Here is an 18,179-nt window from a genome sequence, read left to right on the forward strand (position 1 = left end):
GAGATAATAGGCGAGGGCTGTAGAACTTGTGATCCACCAGCCATGTAGGGTGTACACCAGGGGTTTGATATACCTTTTGATTATTATTTTTTTCTCTTTACCTCTTGACTGCAAAAACAAGGGAGTTGTCAAGCATGGATCAGCTGCAAAATGTGACTGATGGATTTTGTTCAGCTCAGATTTTATATAAAATATAAAGCTAACATGAGTTAGTGTTAGTCTCACCTTTTTAAAAAAAGTAATATTACTCATAATACATTATTTTAAGACTAAGATGTTACTGTTACTATTCAATTCATCTCATTTCTTGAAAGAATAGAAAAGTACTAAACATATCTCCCCCACTGTCCTGCCAAATTTTGGAAGAAACAGTACTTGTTACACTATAAAGTAGAAACATTATTCAGTTGTTCTGTTATTTGCAAAGAGGCTGTACGGTACTAGGTAACTTTGGCAACTTATAAAATACGGCTTCAAAATTCCAATTCAGCTTGATTGATCAAACATTGGGCAGGTCTGTGATAAAGTGAGCTTAATGTTGAATTCAGTGGGGGTTATTTCCAGGTAAGTGGATATAACATGACAGCCTCATGTTAAAAATGACAATATACTTTATAATGTTAGGATTTTAATGTAAAGAAGAAGAAAAAACCTATATATTCCATATTATAGTTTACATTTCTCAGAAGCATTTGCATCAAATTTTGTTTCTTTTTAACAGGAACATACAATGAACAATCAGAACATCTTGGCAAGTAGAGAAATCAACATTCAGGTACAGAAAGAAATGCCAGGTCAACTCTCTTCCACTGTTAAGGTTAATGGCAGAAATGTACATATATAGAAAAGATCCAACTAACGTTTCCAAATGTTTGTCAGAATTGCAGGATGCTATATATATGGGAAGCACTTTTAGTGAAAAACAAAACAAAACATTGAATGCACATTTTAAATGAAAACGTCATTTATATAAAATTAAACAGAAGTTCAGTCATTAAGGTCTTTCTCAATCTCTAAGTTTTACTATGTGAACATTTCCACAGAAGTGTTCATTAAATGTTGATCGCAGAAGATTTTACTTGAAGTCCAATGGGGAGAAAGTGCAAAAGAAACCACATGTATTCAAAGAAAGGCAGCTGAAATAATTGCCACACAATCATTTCATTAGGAACACTTTTTAAAGCAGGAATAAAAGGATTGTGTTCCTAGAATTGGGAATGGCTGGTTGATTCAGTAAGATGAAACTACTGCATACGCAGAATGCAACTTTAATCTAGAAATTTTCAAGGCATACCTCAACTAGATGACAGGGTGCATGAATATTTAAGTTTGCTCTCCATATGCAAAGTCAAACAAGTAAAGTTTAACATAATTAGTTACAAACATACAAAGTTAATGATATCAAGCTGAAATACAACGAACTGGTGATAAACAAACAACTAAAAAATCCAAAATAGCACATACCATTGTAGGGAATTAAACTAATACCTTTGGTTGTTGCATCTATGCCTGTTTGGATTTTGTAAACTTCCCCACATCCATATCCAGATCTGACCACTTTTCAAGCTAAAGCAAGGAGAATTCCCTTTTTGTATACGTAGCATTCTCAACTGCTGATGATAAGTCACATGGGATACGTTGACCAACTAGATAGTCATGTACCACTGAAGAATGATTTACAAATTAAAAATAAATGATAATATATTCAACATTTAATATTTTCTGTTGTCAAACCAAGAAGAGTTCATCATTTACACTTTTTATAGCTCATTGGTATCTCTTTGGCCCTGGATAATAGCTGTTTGTGAACCATCTTCTGTAAATATTACCATACTAGATAGGTGTTCGGCATTTCCATTAGAGGTTATATTGCTGGAATTTAAAAGAGTGCTGCCTTGCAAAATTTCTTGAGGCTCATTGGTTTCTATCACAGTATGTGAATATACTCCAGACTCATCTTCCACCTCCTGTGGTAATCCTGTTACAATATAATGGGTTGCACAATCAGAGAAGTTGCTGGTAGAATCCTGAACCATGGCTTGAGCAATTTCCTCTGTGACAATGATCTGTGAAATTTCTCCACTGGACCCGACCAAATCCATGTGTCCACTCTGAACACTCAGAGTGTGGCTACCAGCTTCTTGCATTATTATCTGAGATCCTTCCCTAGACACCATATGCACAGTTCCTTCCTCATTCAAAATGACCTGAGTGACTCCTTCTTTCATCAGCTGGTCTGCAGCAGTAGTGTCACACACAGCAAACTGGAGGACTCCTTCAACCATCTTCTTGAAAGTTACCTGACTTCTCTCCTCAGATGCAATTATGGTAGATGGATGCACAACCTGTGTTACTACTTCCATGGACTCTCTTTCTTCACCAGTTTCTTGAACATCATGAGACATATCTGTTTCCTGGGACATGCTGTCTTTAGAAACAATGTCTTCTTCTGAGTTCGATTCTTGCATGGCTTCTTTATGATGAAGTTGTGCCCTGTCTTGGAGCTCTGCTTTGTTTTCTGCTTCACCAAGTTCTGTTACGGCGCAGAGCAAGGCATCCAGTGCAGAGGCAGATTCAGGTGGATGTACTCTGGCAACCACAGAGGGATCTAAAATTTCCTGTCTTATTATCTGTTGTACCATGGTATTACTTGGGTCTGATGCAGTCTCTATGGATACAGCATCTGTGGTACTGGCTCCTCCTAGAGGTCCTTCAACAACAACAACTTGTGTTTTCCCATCTGACAGTTGCTCCGTGAGCAGCTCTCCTGGAATCATGCTGCTCACATGAGAGCCATTTTGATTTGTAGTTATAACTTGCCCATCTTCAGTAATATGGACAACCCTTGCCACTTGTCCAGCCATTGCCAAGGTCTGAAGGGTAGCTGCAGCTGTTTCTTCCATTGAAGCATCAATTGCAAAATCACTATCATACCCTTGAATAATAATCACCTGCTGAACTTCCTCAGTGGATTGTGGATGTCTCCTGCCACTATGAAAGATCTTATCGTTCACTGGAGAAATTTCATCCAGGGCTGCTGTAGTAAAAGGACTGGTGGTTTCCACAAATGTAGCCCCCTGACCCTTCAGACGACATTCATAGGATTTGGAAACTATGCCTAAATGAAGGAAGGAAGGAATTGAAAGAAAGAAAGAAAGAAAGAAAGAAAGAAAGAAAGAAAGAAAGAAAGAAAGAAAGAAAGAAAGAAAGAAAGAAAGAAAGAAAGAAAGAAAGAAAGAAAGAAAGAAAGAAAGAAAGAAAGAAAGAAAGACGATTAATAATGTCAAAGCAAATCGTATACGAAATATATATATTTGGAATATTAAAAACATTAGTTAATGTATTAATGCATGGAGTATTTCTTTCAACTGCAACTTTTAACCTAAGGGACAGCTATGTCGTGTATTTTTTAAGAAAAAGGCGGAAGTACATTTTCAGCTGCTCATCTCTGACCAGACAAATGAATAATTTAGTAAAGGTTGTAGGTACAGGTTATAATTAGTTGTACCGTAGTATCCTTCAGCACTCTTCGGCCCATTAATGTTCTCATATTTATCATGTGCTATGCAGTCTCTGCTATCCAATACAGTACCCATCTTACTAGACACTGGCTTTTCTCTGTTCAGTACATAGCTATGACCTGACAGATCTATCAAGAAGTTAAATCACATATTCCAACCCGTGTAATGAATGTATGCAACTGAGTTTGAGATAATCCTGATTATCTCTAATACCACAAACAAAATGGCTGTAATCCTGCTCTGGGAATGAACAATGGGAATGATGTCGTCAGCAGTGGCAAATTAAAGGCTTGCTTTGGTGATTTTCTGGTGCAAGAGCACTGTGGGCAAGTCATCTCTATTACAATATTGCCAAAGGATGCTTCTAATAAGCAGCAATTTGCTGCTACTGATAATGTCATTACCACTGTGATGTTCAACAGGATTTCAGCCTTTAGAGCTGAACTACATGGAACATTCAGTACACAACACACATTTTAGAATTTTTCTTTTTCTTTCTTTCTTTCTTTCTTTCTTTCTTTCTTTCTTTCTTTCTTTCTTTCTTTCTTTCTTTCTTTCTGTCAGGTAGGCATTCAGTGTCCTATCTGGATGGGACATCATGCACATGGGAGGGAAGTTTAATTTTCCTCCCAACTCTTTTCCCTCCAAATTTACTCCTCTACGGGGGTGAAATATATAAATAAGAGAGAGATGTAATGGAGGTTCCCCTTTTATGAATAGTGGGCTTGGGAATCAAATGACAGCTGGAGGAATGTTTAACTTGAATTATATCATTACAGCCATAGGTCAGCCAATAGGAATGTTTAACTTCCATGCAATTTAGCCTTAATTCAGAGTGAGGTACTGTATCCTTACTTCTGAGTGAAGAAGACTTACGATCCTAAGCTGCATACTATCCATTCAATGTGTACTACAGGCTAGGCCTTAGTTTGTACACCTTTTATTAGAACCAAGATAAGTAAAGTTCAATTTACTTCCCAATGAAATCAGTGAAAAGTAAGTCCTGGGTGAATGAAATGTCATTGATTAAAGCAGCAGCTACATACAACTAACCTCCTTAGGATCCAATGCATTGCCCTTAAAATAGTCTCAATTTCAATTGAATGTAATATAGGATCAATTGAATATAATAGAGGACACTTAAAAGACTTGCAGAGTTCAAAACTGAAGTACATTCACAAGGTGTGCTTCATAAAGAACTGTGTTTCTGTGTTAATATATTAATTAAAGGAGTGTGACAGCTACTTCAAGTTTGCTAATGGGTGGTCTCAGCTCAAAGCATTACTATCCCCATACCTAAGTAAACCATTTCAGCACAGTGTGGTAGACAGCGCTCACTCCATATGAACTGCCACATCAGCAAACTAACACACCACATGCACCATCTACCTTGTATCACCCCCAAGATGTTACAAATACCCAGTCTTATTTCTGATCTAAATGCTGAGTTATATATATATCAGGATTTAATATATTAAATGAACACAGTTACAGTTGCTGAACATCTCTGCGGCCCCTGCTAAGATAAAATATTATAACTCATCCTTAAAAATGTAATCTTGAAATTACAAAGGCAAGTGGAAGCCTTAATGGTTATTTTTTGAAGAGAAGATTAACCATTTAAAGCTACCAGAAAGTTTTTCCAAGGCGTACAGCATGATTGATTTGCAATTCTTTGATGAATTCAATTTTGGCAAGCAATATTTATAAGGAAGCCCATACTGATGTGTATATCTTACAACCATACTGCTGTCTCACCCTCTGCAGGCAAGAACATATTCAAGGCATCCTAACTGGGAAAAGGGCAGAATGGAGAAAATCAGCACAAAGAGATAATTAAGAAAATAATCACAACTCATCCATGTTTCATAACAGAACCAATGTAATTAATTCTCTCAGGAGTCTGCCTTTGTTGACATGAAGCAAGATGAGCTTTGCAATGATATGGTCTCAAATCAAAACAGCGCCACAAATCCTATTTTTATGTACCTATCCGTCAAAATAATTCTGCAGATCAAAATCTTACACTGGATACACACGATGTGACATTGTGATATGCAGGACGTGGGCCAGAATGGAGTGGGAAGGGAAGAAGATAAAAGAAATATGTTCCTTCCGTTAGCTTCTGAGGTAAATGCGGCATCTGAGAATTTATGCATCTCCAGCCTTTACTCGGCAATTGAATGGGAAGCCTCTTGGGGGATGAGTTATCCTGTAAATTCCTTGCAGCACTGATAATTATGCCATTCTGACTGCTTGCTTAATCTATTTGAATCCAGAGGTGAGTTAAGCCACTTCCTGACCATTAAAGTAAACTACATGGGTAAATACTGCTGTCACTAAAGGGGTGTGATGGAGCTTAACTACACCAACATCTTAACCTCGGCTCACTGCAACCCCAGCTATTCCATCACAGTTCATAAATGCGATTGCAGGTCCATCTTTTGATTCAGCAATTTAATAACTTCGAGTGCTGTCAGTAGTGCTTTGAAAAATGGATCCTATAAAATGTAACAGCCTCAATCAGATTGTAAAAGATTCACCCACTGAAGATTCTTCCATTTCAGCTATAATGAATTAATGTTGAGCTGTGTAGAAGTTCAAGTGTCAGTTAAACTAATGGGAATCTGTACTGTAAGTTTAAATTTTAACTGGACCAAAAATTTATTGGGAACATCAACTTCAATTTTAGTGATCTTCATGGTAAATGTAATATGTGGATTTCCTTTGTTTTGAGAGGAGGGAACCTAACAGAAGAAATATGCAATTTTAAAGGTGCGTATTGAGGGCTAGTTATGGATAGCAATTTTGAATCCTGCTAGTCAACACATTTATAGTATTTTTACATTAGTTATAAATATGCAAAACCAAATGAAACAGCGTTGTTAAACTCTTATATATATATATTAAAAAATACAGCCAGGGCAGCACTTGTGGGGACTGGGAAGATTTGGTATGCTAAGTACAAAAGCCAAAGGCAGAACTATTAATATTATAAAGCTGCACTTGCTGCTGATGGCCTGTCATTACTAAGTGAAAAGGAACAGAAATACATGCTAAACTGACAAAACACAAAGATGCAACAAAGTAAGCCAGGGCTCGGTATGTGGGGGAAAGAAACCTATAGAGGTGTTTCATATCTACGGATACTGTGATCACAGAACTGGTTTCTTTCCAAGAATTATGCATTTTCAACAGATCCCTTATTTATCAGCTGGCATTTTTAAAGCCTTTCCTGTTTAAAAAACTGAAAATGTTAAGTATTTTGGAACACTGCATCTATATTTTCACATTTTATTCATTTTTAAAGGCCACCTACTCAGCAAAATGGGACGACAAGATACGCTTTGTTGTTTAATGTGATTCATAAAGAGTACAAACAAGGTTTAGCTCAGCTGTGTGTTTGAACCCAGGGACGGACTGCATTTTGTTGTGTTTCTATATTAGTTTTTGTTACAGTCTTCATTTCCCTGCCCCCTTGCAGAATAAGTACCTTATTCTTTTGTTATGCTCACATTTAATTAAAATGTACAGGATTTGTGCAGTCAACTCGAATGAAACAAATAAAACAAGGGCCCCCTCTCTTGAAGGCATACGTTGTGAATGAAAAATGTCATTACAGTCTAAAAAATTTTGCAGTAAACAGGGCCTACAGAGGGAAGTTTCCCCTGTAATGACATCCATAAAATACACAAATGGCACTTTTAGTACCATCCTGAATATGGCATTTTCTGTGCTCTACACACAATCTAAATGGTTTGATCATAGAGCATAATACTCCATTGGGTTTATAGAACAATCAATGTTCCATAAAATGATGTATTTATCCAATAGTAGGCTCAGCAGTTACTGGTGTATGACATTGTAGGACAGTGGCTTTGTACTGTTCAGCAGCACACATGCTGGCTGTAAAACTTATCTAACACTACTTCAACAACTTCATCTCATCTGTGTCAAGTAATTTGTTGAAGCCTCAGCTTGGTTTAAAAAAAAAACTTGTAATAAAAATTCATAGAATTTTCAAGAGAATGAAAGCTGATGACAATAGAAAGGTCACATTGTGTCTCCACTAAAGGGGTCAAGGGTCATTTGCAGTTCTAAAACAGAAAGTAGATTTCATGCATCGTGTAGCAGATAAAGATGGCATTAAAAAGACTTGTCTCCAAAAGTAATGCATAACATGTCAGGAAAGTCTGGGTTAATGCAATATTGCATGTAAACCTCTGCTTTTGCTTTTCTTGTCCTTAAAAGGGATGTGTTTGGGTTAAACATAACATGCTCATCAAAGTGAATTCAAGGGAATGGACTACTATATGATAGATGATGAAATGAGTGTTAATTTTTTTATATAACCTCTAAATACAGGAATTCTTCTAAAACTGTATATCTGATAGGCAGTATAAGGCCATCCGAAATGACATTGGCTCCTCTACATTTTGGAAAATATTTATGAAAAATAGAAAAAAATGCAAAGAATTACATATAGAATGCCAATGTAGCAGTACCATATATCTAGTAATGGAAATAACAGAAATTGTGTTTTCCCCCAAGGTCCCCTCGAAACTCAGGTGGGCATTTTACACATCATAAAGAAAAGATTCAAAAGGACATAAATGATCACAACATTTGCATTTCTTGATATAAAGAGATACAAATTTAGAAATGGTATTTCTAATAGAGATGGGATGTTCATATTAGTATCCATCAAGATACTAATATGAATATCCCATCTCTATTATTTGCATCCATCAGAATACAAATGGAAATATCCCATCTCTAATTTCTAATTTAACTAGAAATACAGTGTGCTGGCCCCATAGTGAGTTGTGACCAGGTAATCCATGTGCCTGCTTACTTTGGTTTTCAAGGATTGGAAACAATTGGTGTGCAATTGGACTTTGAATTCCCCTTCTTATGGTTGTCTGCATTTAAACTAGACTTGGATGGAGCAGCTTTTCAACCAGAAGACTATTCTCTGACAGCTCTTCATAGAGAGGACTGTCTTCTGAAAATTAACAGACAGATGGTCGCTGTATTCAAATTGGAGTGCCAAGGACTAAAGTAGGAAAGCCAGTTTCTCAGTTACTGAAATGGAAACACCTGATTTTCCTCCTCCCCATCTGTAAAGCCTTTGGACAGAAAGAAATGAGGGGTCTAAATCGGTAGTTGATAGGTTGGCTATTATCATTAGTGAAAAGAAATGGAAATCCTGCCCTGTGGCTGGATGATGAGCAAGAGGAATATCCAAAGGTTGTACAGTACATTTCACAGGTGCCTATTGATTATTTTTAATCAGGTCCGTTTCTGTCTGGAGCAATGGGACCAGAGGCTGAACAAGTAGGAAAATTCATGCATAAGTTTCTCTAAACAACATTTTTACAGAGACCTTTTCCATTGAGCCTCCTGCTGCCTTCAAGGTTGCTTTTGTGTGTGTTTGGGAACAAGAGAAGAATGAATTTCTTCTCACAATGTTCAGGATTCTGGCATATTTGTCACAATGCCAAGGAGCTAGGCATCAGTTCCATGGCTTATATACAAGCCAAAAAGCCAACTCACATGGGCAGAATAATTTACACTAGACTGAAACAGGTAGCAGCAAACTAGTTCATAGTAAGAATTTCAATCCTAAGGTAATTGTGAGAAGAACTTACATGAAACCAGGTCTCTTCTTTTGCTCTTCTTTATTATTGTGTAGGCCCATACAACCACTTGAGCATGTTGTTGTTATGTGCCATCAAATAGGAACCAATTTATAGCAACCTTAATAGGGCTTTCAAGGTAAGTGAGATATTTAAGAAATGGTTTTACCAGTTCCACTCCCCCAATGAGTTTCCATGATTGAGCAGGGATTTGAACCCAGGCCTCCTGAGTTCTAGTCTGTCTCTTTTTTCACTACCATGGGTACAGTCACTTGTATAGGTACTTCCTAAAGCTCAACCAAGAAAAATATTGTGCAAAACAGACTGTCATACTGGTTGTTGTGGGTTTTTTGGGCTCTTTGGCCGTGTTCTGAAGGTTGTTCTTCCTGACATTTCGCCAGTCTCTGTGGCCGGCATCTTCAGAGGACAGCACTCTGTGCTCTGGTGCAGTTTTTTGGGAGTTGAGTATTTATGGCTGTGAGATCAGCTTTTGCCCGTTTCAGGAGATGGGTGATTATGGTAATCAGTGTGTTTTTGTTGTGGGTATATTGTTGTGATAAGGAGGAGAGATTATCTGTCACTGTGATTGATGGGTGTCGTTAGCTGGTCTTTTTTGTGCAGTGATCACCGGTCCTTGTGGCTGGGTAGAGTTCGTTGACCTTTTGTACGCTGTATTTTTCAGTGCTTGGAGCCAAGTTTTGTTGAGTTTCAAACTTTCTTCTTTCTTGTTCAAGTTCTGCTTGTGTTTGTGGATTTCAATGGCTTCCATGTGCAGTCTAACGTAATGATTGCTGGTGTTGTCCAGTATTTCAGTATTTTGAAATAGAATTTCATGTCCTGCTTGTTTTAGGGCGTGTTCAGCTACTGCAAATTTTTCCGGTTGTTTTTTTCTGCAGTGTCTCTCATGTTCTTTGATTCTGGTGTAGATGCTTCGTTTTCTGGTTCCAAGATACAGTAGTGCCTCGCTTAACGGGTGCTCCGTTTTATGATGAAATTGCATAACGATGAAGTTTTTGCAATCGCAAAAGCGATTGCAAAACAATGTTTCCTATGGGGAAATTTCACTTTGCGATGATCGGTTCCCTGCTTTGGGAACCGATTCTCGCAAAACGACAATTTTCCTACAGCTGATCAGCAGTTTCAAAATGGCCACTGGGTAAAAAAAATGGCCGCCTGCTGTTTTCTGGGACGGATTCCTCACTGCACGGGCAGCGAAAATGGCCGTGCTATGGAGGATCTTCGCTGGACGGTGAGTTTCAAGCCCATAGGAACACATTAATCAGGTTTTAATGCGTTTCTATGGGTTTTAAAATTTCGCTTTATGATATTTTCGTTCTACAGCGATTTCGCTGGAACAAATTAACATCGTAATGCGAGGCACCACTGTATACCTCGCCAAAACTGCAAGGTATCTGGTACACTCCTGAAGTGGTGACGGGATCCCTTCTGTCCTTTGCTGACATTTGTTGTATTTTGTGCTGGACTTGAATACTGTTTGTAGATTGTGTTTTTTCAAAAGCTTCCCCATGTGGTCTGTGATCCCTTTGATGTATGGCAGAAATACTTTATTTGTGGGTGGCTGTTTTTCTTCCTCAGTTTGGTGTTGTTTTCTTGGTTTGATGGATCTTGTGATTTCATTTTTGGAGTAGCCATTTGCCTGTAGGGCCCAATTCAGATGGTTGAGTTCGGTGCTGAGAAATTCAGCTTCACAGTTCCAATTTGCACAGTCTACCAGTATTTTGATTATGCCTCTTTTTTTGCTGTGGGTGGTGGCTGGAGTTTTTATGTAGGTACTGGTCTGTGTGGGTAGGCTTTCTGTAGACCTTGTGTCCCAACAGGAGGTCAGTTTTGCGTACGACCATGACATCTAAGAACGGGAGTTGGCCCTCTATTTCTTTTTCCATGGTGAATTGTATATTTGGGTGGATGCTGTTGAGATCGTTTAGAAATTCTTCCAATTTTTCTTCACCGTGGTTCCAAATTGCAAAGGTGTCATCCACATATCGGAACCAGACTGTAGGTGTGAAGGGTGCCGAAGCCAGGGCCAGTTTTTTGAAATGCTCCATGTAGAAGTTTGCTATAACTGGGCTGAGGGGGCTCCCCATGGCCACTCCATCTGTTTGTACATAGAATTCATTATCCCACTGAAAGTAGCTGGTTGTTAGGCAGAGTTGGACAAGGGTCTTGATGTCTTCTGGAAAGATCTGCTGGATGAGTGTCAGGGTGTCCTTTATCAGTACCTTAGTGAACAGGGATACTACGTCAAAGTTGATCAGTCTGTCCCCAGGGTTGAAGTTTAGGGTGCTGATCTTACTTATGAAATGTCCTTTGAAGTAGGATGAGGTTTGTCCAATGTGGGTCTGTAGGAGGGTCGCTAGGTATTTGGCTAGTTCATATATTGGGGAGCCGATGGCACTTACAATGGGCCTGAGTGGGATTGAGTCTTTGTGGATTTTGGGGAGTACGTATAGTCTTGGTGGGAGAGCTTCTGTCTTGCAGACTGTCATACTGTTGTGCCAAATTTATCTCTAATTTAGGCGTGAATAATCTGTGTCCCTTCTGCTGTTGCTGGACTGCAACCCCATCAGAGATGATGGCATGTGTATACAGTGCAATAACATGTTGAGGGCCACTAGTTGCCCATCCTCACCCTAGCCCAGCCAGCCACACCAAAAGAGGTGATCTGTGGATCAGACCTTAAAGATACTGTTGTCCTGATAGAGATGCCATTCAGGTACCTTAATTCAGGTACTCTTGATGGAATATACAGTATAGAGAGTACACCGATATCTCAACAAAGTAGAGACTATGAGTTGTAACAGCATGACAAAGGACTTAAATGCCGAGACCAAACCAGATGCAATGCACTCACAGCACACTTGTGGAGACCCAAGACCATCAGCGAAACTTTCTCGTAACAACATCTGGATTCTGTTTTAAAGCATTTGTTCTTGCAATCCTGCCAGTGTTTGAACATGTTATGGGCTGCATGCTTAAACAAGAGGGGACGGCTAGATAACTTTATAACAGCCTTGTGTTCTGAATAATGACCAGTGCACATGCACATTGGGGGAGACACTCAAGGACCCCACTCCAACAGGGAGAACAGTGACCTTAACACACATATTAAATGTTTTTCTCCTCCTTATATTAGACTGTACAGAATAATATATATTGATGTTTCTGTGTAAATAATTTATAATAGCAATAGAAAAAACAACAAATAATAATTTACAAAAGAGTGTTACACTTTCTAAGTAATTCAACTGAAAACAGGGTGTGTGTGTGTGTGTTTGTGTGTGTGTGATGTTTAACTTGCATAGTTTCCCCCCTGTTGGTGTGCTGAAAACGATTACTGTCATAACTCGCTAGTCATATCTGCGCTTTGTTTATAAATGGAAACACGTTACACTGTATTGTCACATCTTTCCAGAGGAAATTATAGGAAATAACCATTTGTCTTCATTGCAGACACTTTCTTATGTATGGAAGAAAACAAACCACTATTCAACAACTGCACAGAGGCACCATTAAAATCAGATTTACAGTAAACAGAACCTGCAGCTGGGGTAAAACACTAACTGTTAGTATTTTAATTATCAGTGATGCTTTTGGAAGTCTAACATCTGCTCACAGCCAAACGACAGCAGCTGCTTGTGTACACTTAAAACAATGTGAATTTTGTCTATAAATATTAAAACATATCGTATGTTATGTGTTTATTGCCACCATTCTCTTATTAAGCTAGTCATGTCTGCAGGGCATTTAAAACTCTTTCGTTGTTGTGGCAAATTCATAAAGGGCTGACCCCTTCAAAAGAATGAGAGTCAAAGACAGCAAAAATTCTAGAGCCTGTAAATTGAAAATGTTTAGAGATAGTAGTAGAGGTCACTCCACTATCAAAATGCTGCCACTGGATGCTTAGAAAACATCAGCAGTAAGTTCTGCTTATTGTGCTCCTAAGCAACTTCAAGGGCAGGACTCCTCAGAGTATAGTTTGTGTACAGGCACAACGGTGTATATTTTTTTAGACTTTTAGCATATAAACAGAAATCACCTGTTCTGCAATATCAGGCCTAGTTGTATGTCACTGGTCCACGTTACAAAACATTAACAGTGTGCATTCATGTTTAGCTATCCATAGGATGCACAGTAAAACTTTAATAACCAAACAATCTTTTCTTTTCTTTTATTTAAATGCTAGAGTACAGATTGTGAAGACAGAGCAGCTGCCCTGTAAGGAGTTGTTAATAAAAAGAACACTGGGGAACTAGTGAACATTTTTATAATTGAATTGTATTTAAATGAGGGGCAGGAAAAGAATTGCATAACTAATAGTCACAACACCAATCTATGGTTATCTCTTAAGAAGAAAGACCCATGAAGTTCAGTGGGGGGTTTACCTCCAGAAAACTAGCCCAAAGATTGCAGTGTTAATCGTGATCATGACTTTATCAAAGGAGATAGAGTAATAATGAGAGCACTTCATATTATACTATTAATTGCAGAAGTATAGAGCAAGGCCAGGGTACTGAATCTTGATTCCTTTAATACAACCTCTTTTGTTGATTCATTTGAGTCTAATTTTATTGCTTTGATGTTAGTGAACTTATTATTTTTTTTGACATGCTTTAAATAGCACTGGGTCAGGTAATAATAAAATCAGTTCAATATATTTTTAAAGCCTATAAAATAAAATAGTAGCAATTAATAATAGAACAATTAAGTTTGGAACAAAATTCATGTCCTAGTCAATGCCAGCTGGAATAGTAAGCTCCTAAAACAGCATCTAAAAAGCCAGCACCAAATGGGTTTGCTAATCTTTGCAAGCAAGACATTTCCATTAGAAGGGTATCTATCGTGCACCATGCATGTCTTATCTCTTGTATTTACCAACTAGCTATATAAGGCAATGCTGTCGTTTGGAACATAACTTAAGCACGTAAAGGTATTCACAATGGGAGGAGAAATTTTCCAAGATGGAACCCATGTACAGGTATCTTCATAGTTATATGATGTCCCCTCTAGATGATTCCTGCCAAAAGGAAAATTGTTGCATTTTCAAGGCTAGTTCTAATTCTGGACACTTGTGCTTCAGTAGTCTAAGCTGAAGGTAACTTAGTCATGTACATCAGCAGATCATCCATGTCCAGGAGCAGCCATTACTGTATCTGTTCACGTTTGATAAATTAAAAAGTAACTGCATAAACTTCCCAGATTTTCTCAGAAAAAATGCTGCACATACACTGAGCACTTGCTCTCTGAATCTCCACAACAGGAGAATCATTACCTCTTTGTCCAGGTCCCATCAACATTTAGTTACCATCATCCACTCCCATCAACGTTTGATGATTCCCAGAACACAAATTCTACGAGGTGGGTCAAAATGAGACAGTGAGATTAAAAACACAGACAAGAGAAAGACTGACAGAAAGACAGGCAGGAGGAGCCATTGTTCAGTGAGGTGTTGTTTCTTGAAGACTGCAGGCTCAGCCCCTGGCATTTTTAACCAAAAGAAGAAGGTAGCAATGGACACATTTATATTCTACTTTGTTTTAATATATAATTGAAACATCATCTTCTTCAGCCACGTGTCCAGCCCCATCCTCCTCCACATGTGTCTAGAGCAGGAAACCTGCTGTACTCATGTAGGTCCTTATGAGACACAGAGTTCTGAATTGCTTGGGGAACCTATATGAAAGTAGCAGGTTCCCCACTACACATTCAAAATGAAGGTGATCCCGGAGACTGCGCCATGATCTGATAGCTCTCTTCATCCTCTATGTTCCATTAGGACAAAATGTGTAGTGGGGAGACTTCAAAATGTAAAGGCCAAGGGACCACTTATGAGATTGCTACAAACCATGGGAGCAAGCACACATGTGACCTCAATGTCCTCTTACATTGTGTGGGGGATCTGAATGCCATCCATTGCTCACCTCATCACACATACATTTGCACTAAGGACATAGTGTATGTCCTAATGGAATATAGAGGATGAAGAGAGCTATCAGATCATGGTGCAGTCTCTGTGATCACCTTCATTTATATAGTCTCTGGGATCACTTACGGTAATAACTTTAACTGAGACACTTTAAAGACGAGGGCCAGGATCCTATTTGTCCTTTACACAGATGGGAGAAGCCTGTTACAAAGGCCGGAGGTGGCACATCTCCACTCCCTTTGCAACCTCCAGAGCAGAGTTTTGTATGGCTCAGCAGGCTGCAGGAGGAAAGAGGGGAGAGCCTCCCACTATAGGCATCCATAGGGGCTGTGTGGGAAAGGAAGGAAACGGACTTCTTTCAGATCATCTGATGGATTTTTCCCCCCAGCAGCCTAAGAACTCAACAACCACGGCTTAGAATTTGAGCTCATGCAGAATGCCTTCATAAGTAAATTCTACAATATCATTTACCTCAAAATTTTAGAAAGCTTGCAAAAGTTGGCAGGTTTTTAAAGCAGAACCTTGGTTTTATCCTGCAATTCTTCATGCTCTTTTACATTCCCCTGAGTGTTTTGTTTTACCTAAGACTTCAGTTAAAAAAATATAGAAACTGATAAAAGTGTGTATGTGTGTGTGTGCGCACACACACACACACACACATTTCTATAATATATAATATTCTATAATATATAGACTATTATATATAATATAATATATATAATATTCTATTACACACACACACACACACACACACACACACACACACACACACACACACACACTTCTACTTTGTAAGCTATAAAAGAAATAAAGTGGGCTAAAGAATTTGGAATAAAGGCATGGATAAATTATTACAGTTCACAGATATTAAGTTAATGGAAGCTGACACTATATGACTACCTCCAGGGCAGTCCAACTGGACAAAACAAGTCAAGAGTCACATGGAACAGAAATATTTTTAGGAAAGTCATAGTGAAAAGCATGTTGTAAAAAAGTTGCATTCTAGTATCTTCAATCATGTTTCAGCGGATTGTGGGGTCACTGTTCACCTACCTTAGATAGTATATAATCATGGGGCAGTCTAGATGGGTTTTTTTCATTATGAAAATATATGGTAGGCAATTAACACTTTCTACAGAACTGAATGGTGGATTAATCCTTCAGTTCAGAGGAAAAGAAATTAGGACAGATCAGGGGGAATTTAAATAGGAATGGATATTTTGAACATGCAGGTGTCACTGCTGGGAGTGTTCTTTGTCAACATTCCTGTATGGATGTTCATGAATGAAGGACTGTGTTGTCGACTGACTTTCTGAACCTGAAGAGGGAAATTGTCTACAGATAACATTTATGTACTATGCTATCTTTTAGTAACCTTCTTTTCACAAAAGACAGTTTCCACATTCTGTTAGGAGTCAGCGCTAAGTAACCCAGTGATGTTATCTGCACTTCTGAATTGGACCTTAGTTTTCTAGAGATCCTTAAAAAACAAAAAATCTGACTTTGATACAGAGAAACAAGACATGCTTTGCTGCAGTAAGCATCCAATTAACTTTTGTCAACAGTGTGTTTCTGAACTAAAAGCATGGCCAAATATGTGGGGCTTCGTTGCCTTATTTTGCTACCTGACAAAGCATTAGGAATAGATGCCAATCAAATGGAAAAAGAAGGGGAGCTTATTTTCTAGCATTAGTAGTGAACAATCCTTGCCAACTTGTCATGTCTTTTCACTGCCAGTCTGTGAAATGTGGTGCTTAAACACATTCGTTAACACTGACATGCTTTTAAACACCATTTAGCAGCTTGTTTCAAATGAATTCATTGCCTCTGAAAAGCAAATTAGCTAGAGATGGTCACACATGGCAGGGGCTTGGCTGACCACAGCCAGCAGACATGTTATCTCAGAAAAGAGCTGTTTTGTTAATGTCTGTTTTCTTCTGAATTTTTTCTCCACCTGTCCAACTAGTCTTATCAAGTTCACTGTCAAGTCTTGGCTATCAAGTTCATGAGAAGTGGGATATTTCATTCAGACAATACCCCTTTGTTGTTAAGGAGGGGGACTGTCTGAATCCATACACAGCTTCCTTGGGGCCCAACTTCAGATAAAGTGTCACAGCTTACTGAAGAGGTAGATGACCTATCCAGCAAACTGTGGTGTTTTACAAGCCTTAATTTGTAGGGCACAGGCTGTTGTGGGGCAGAAGGTTCATTTGAGACTTCTCCCTAATGCCGCATGCTTCTCACAGTACCTCAGGTGAGCTGACATGGCCCCCTCCTTGGGAAAGCCTCACACATGTGAGACTGAGGGGAACTGCTTAAATAAACCTACTTATTACCCATATTGTATTTGTAATGGGATGTGACTTATTTTTCTACAAAATCAGCAGTATGCATGAGGAGGCACAATGCCTTCGACACCAATGGAAGGGAAATGGCATGACAGGAGTAGCAGGTTTCCACTGATTAAAGAGCCCTTACTTGGATTCTATGTTGTGTACCACTGACATGGAATGAGCAATCTTAGTAGGAACTTGTTATTGAATTCCAATTGGCTGCTGCAATTGGCTGTTCCACTGGCACAGGTATGCAACAGGATTTTGTCCAGTATTATCTGTACAAGATAGCAGTAGCTCTCCAGGCTTTATCTGAACAGGCTCATGATTGAACCTAGGATGTTCTGCATTCAAGGCATGCACTCTGCTGATGAACTGTAGCCCTTTCCAGTGATGCAGGCATCCATGATGGGGGCGGCTGGTCTCTTGCAGGATCTTTTGGGGGTATGTTTTTATGTATGTAAGCCGCCCCTTCATGGGTTGCTGCCTTGTCGTGGTGAAGGGGCTTGAGTAACTCAGAGAAGCTATGGGCTATGACATGCAGGGACACCCAAGATGGACAGGTCATAGGGGAGAGTTCCAACTAAACGCAATCCACCTGGAGTGGAAAATGGCAATCCACTCCAGTATCTTTGCCAAGAATGCCCCATGATCAGAAACAAAATGCTAAAAGATATGACGCTGGAAGATGGGACCCTCAGGTCGAAAGGCGTCCAACATACTACTGAGGAAGAGCGGAGGA

At 38.9% G+C, this 18,179-nt stretch overlaps 1 protein-coding gene across 1 annotated transcript in view; it reads right to left on the reverse strand.

Moving 5' to 3' along the window:
• Nucleotides 1–611: 611 nt before the first annotated feature.
• ZNF407 (zinc finger protein 407) overlaps nt 612–18,179 on the reverse strand; it is a 442,451-nt gene continuing 424,883 nt past the window's right edge. Inside the window, exon 9 of the mRNA XM_020801805.3 lies at nt 612–3,118. Within this exon, the coding sequence (XP_020657464.3) occupies nt 1,761–3,118 (1,358 nt within the window). The 3' untranslated portion in view covers nt 612–1,760. The remainder of the gene's footprint in view (nt 3,119–18,179) is intronic.

Source organism: Pogona vitticeps, chromosome 4 (assembly GCF_051106095.1).
Source record: "Pogona vitticeps strain Pit_001003342236 chromosome 4, PviZW2.1, whole genome shotgun sequence".
NCBI classification, from domain to species: domain Eukaryota; kingdom Metazoa; phylum Chordata; class Lepidosauria; order Squamata; family Agamidae; genus Pogona; species Pogona vitticeps.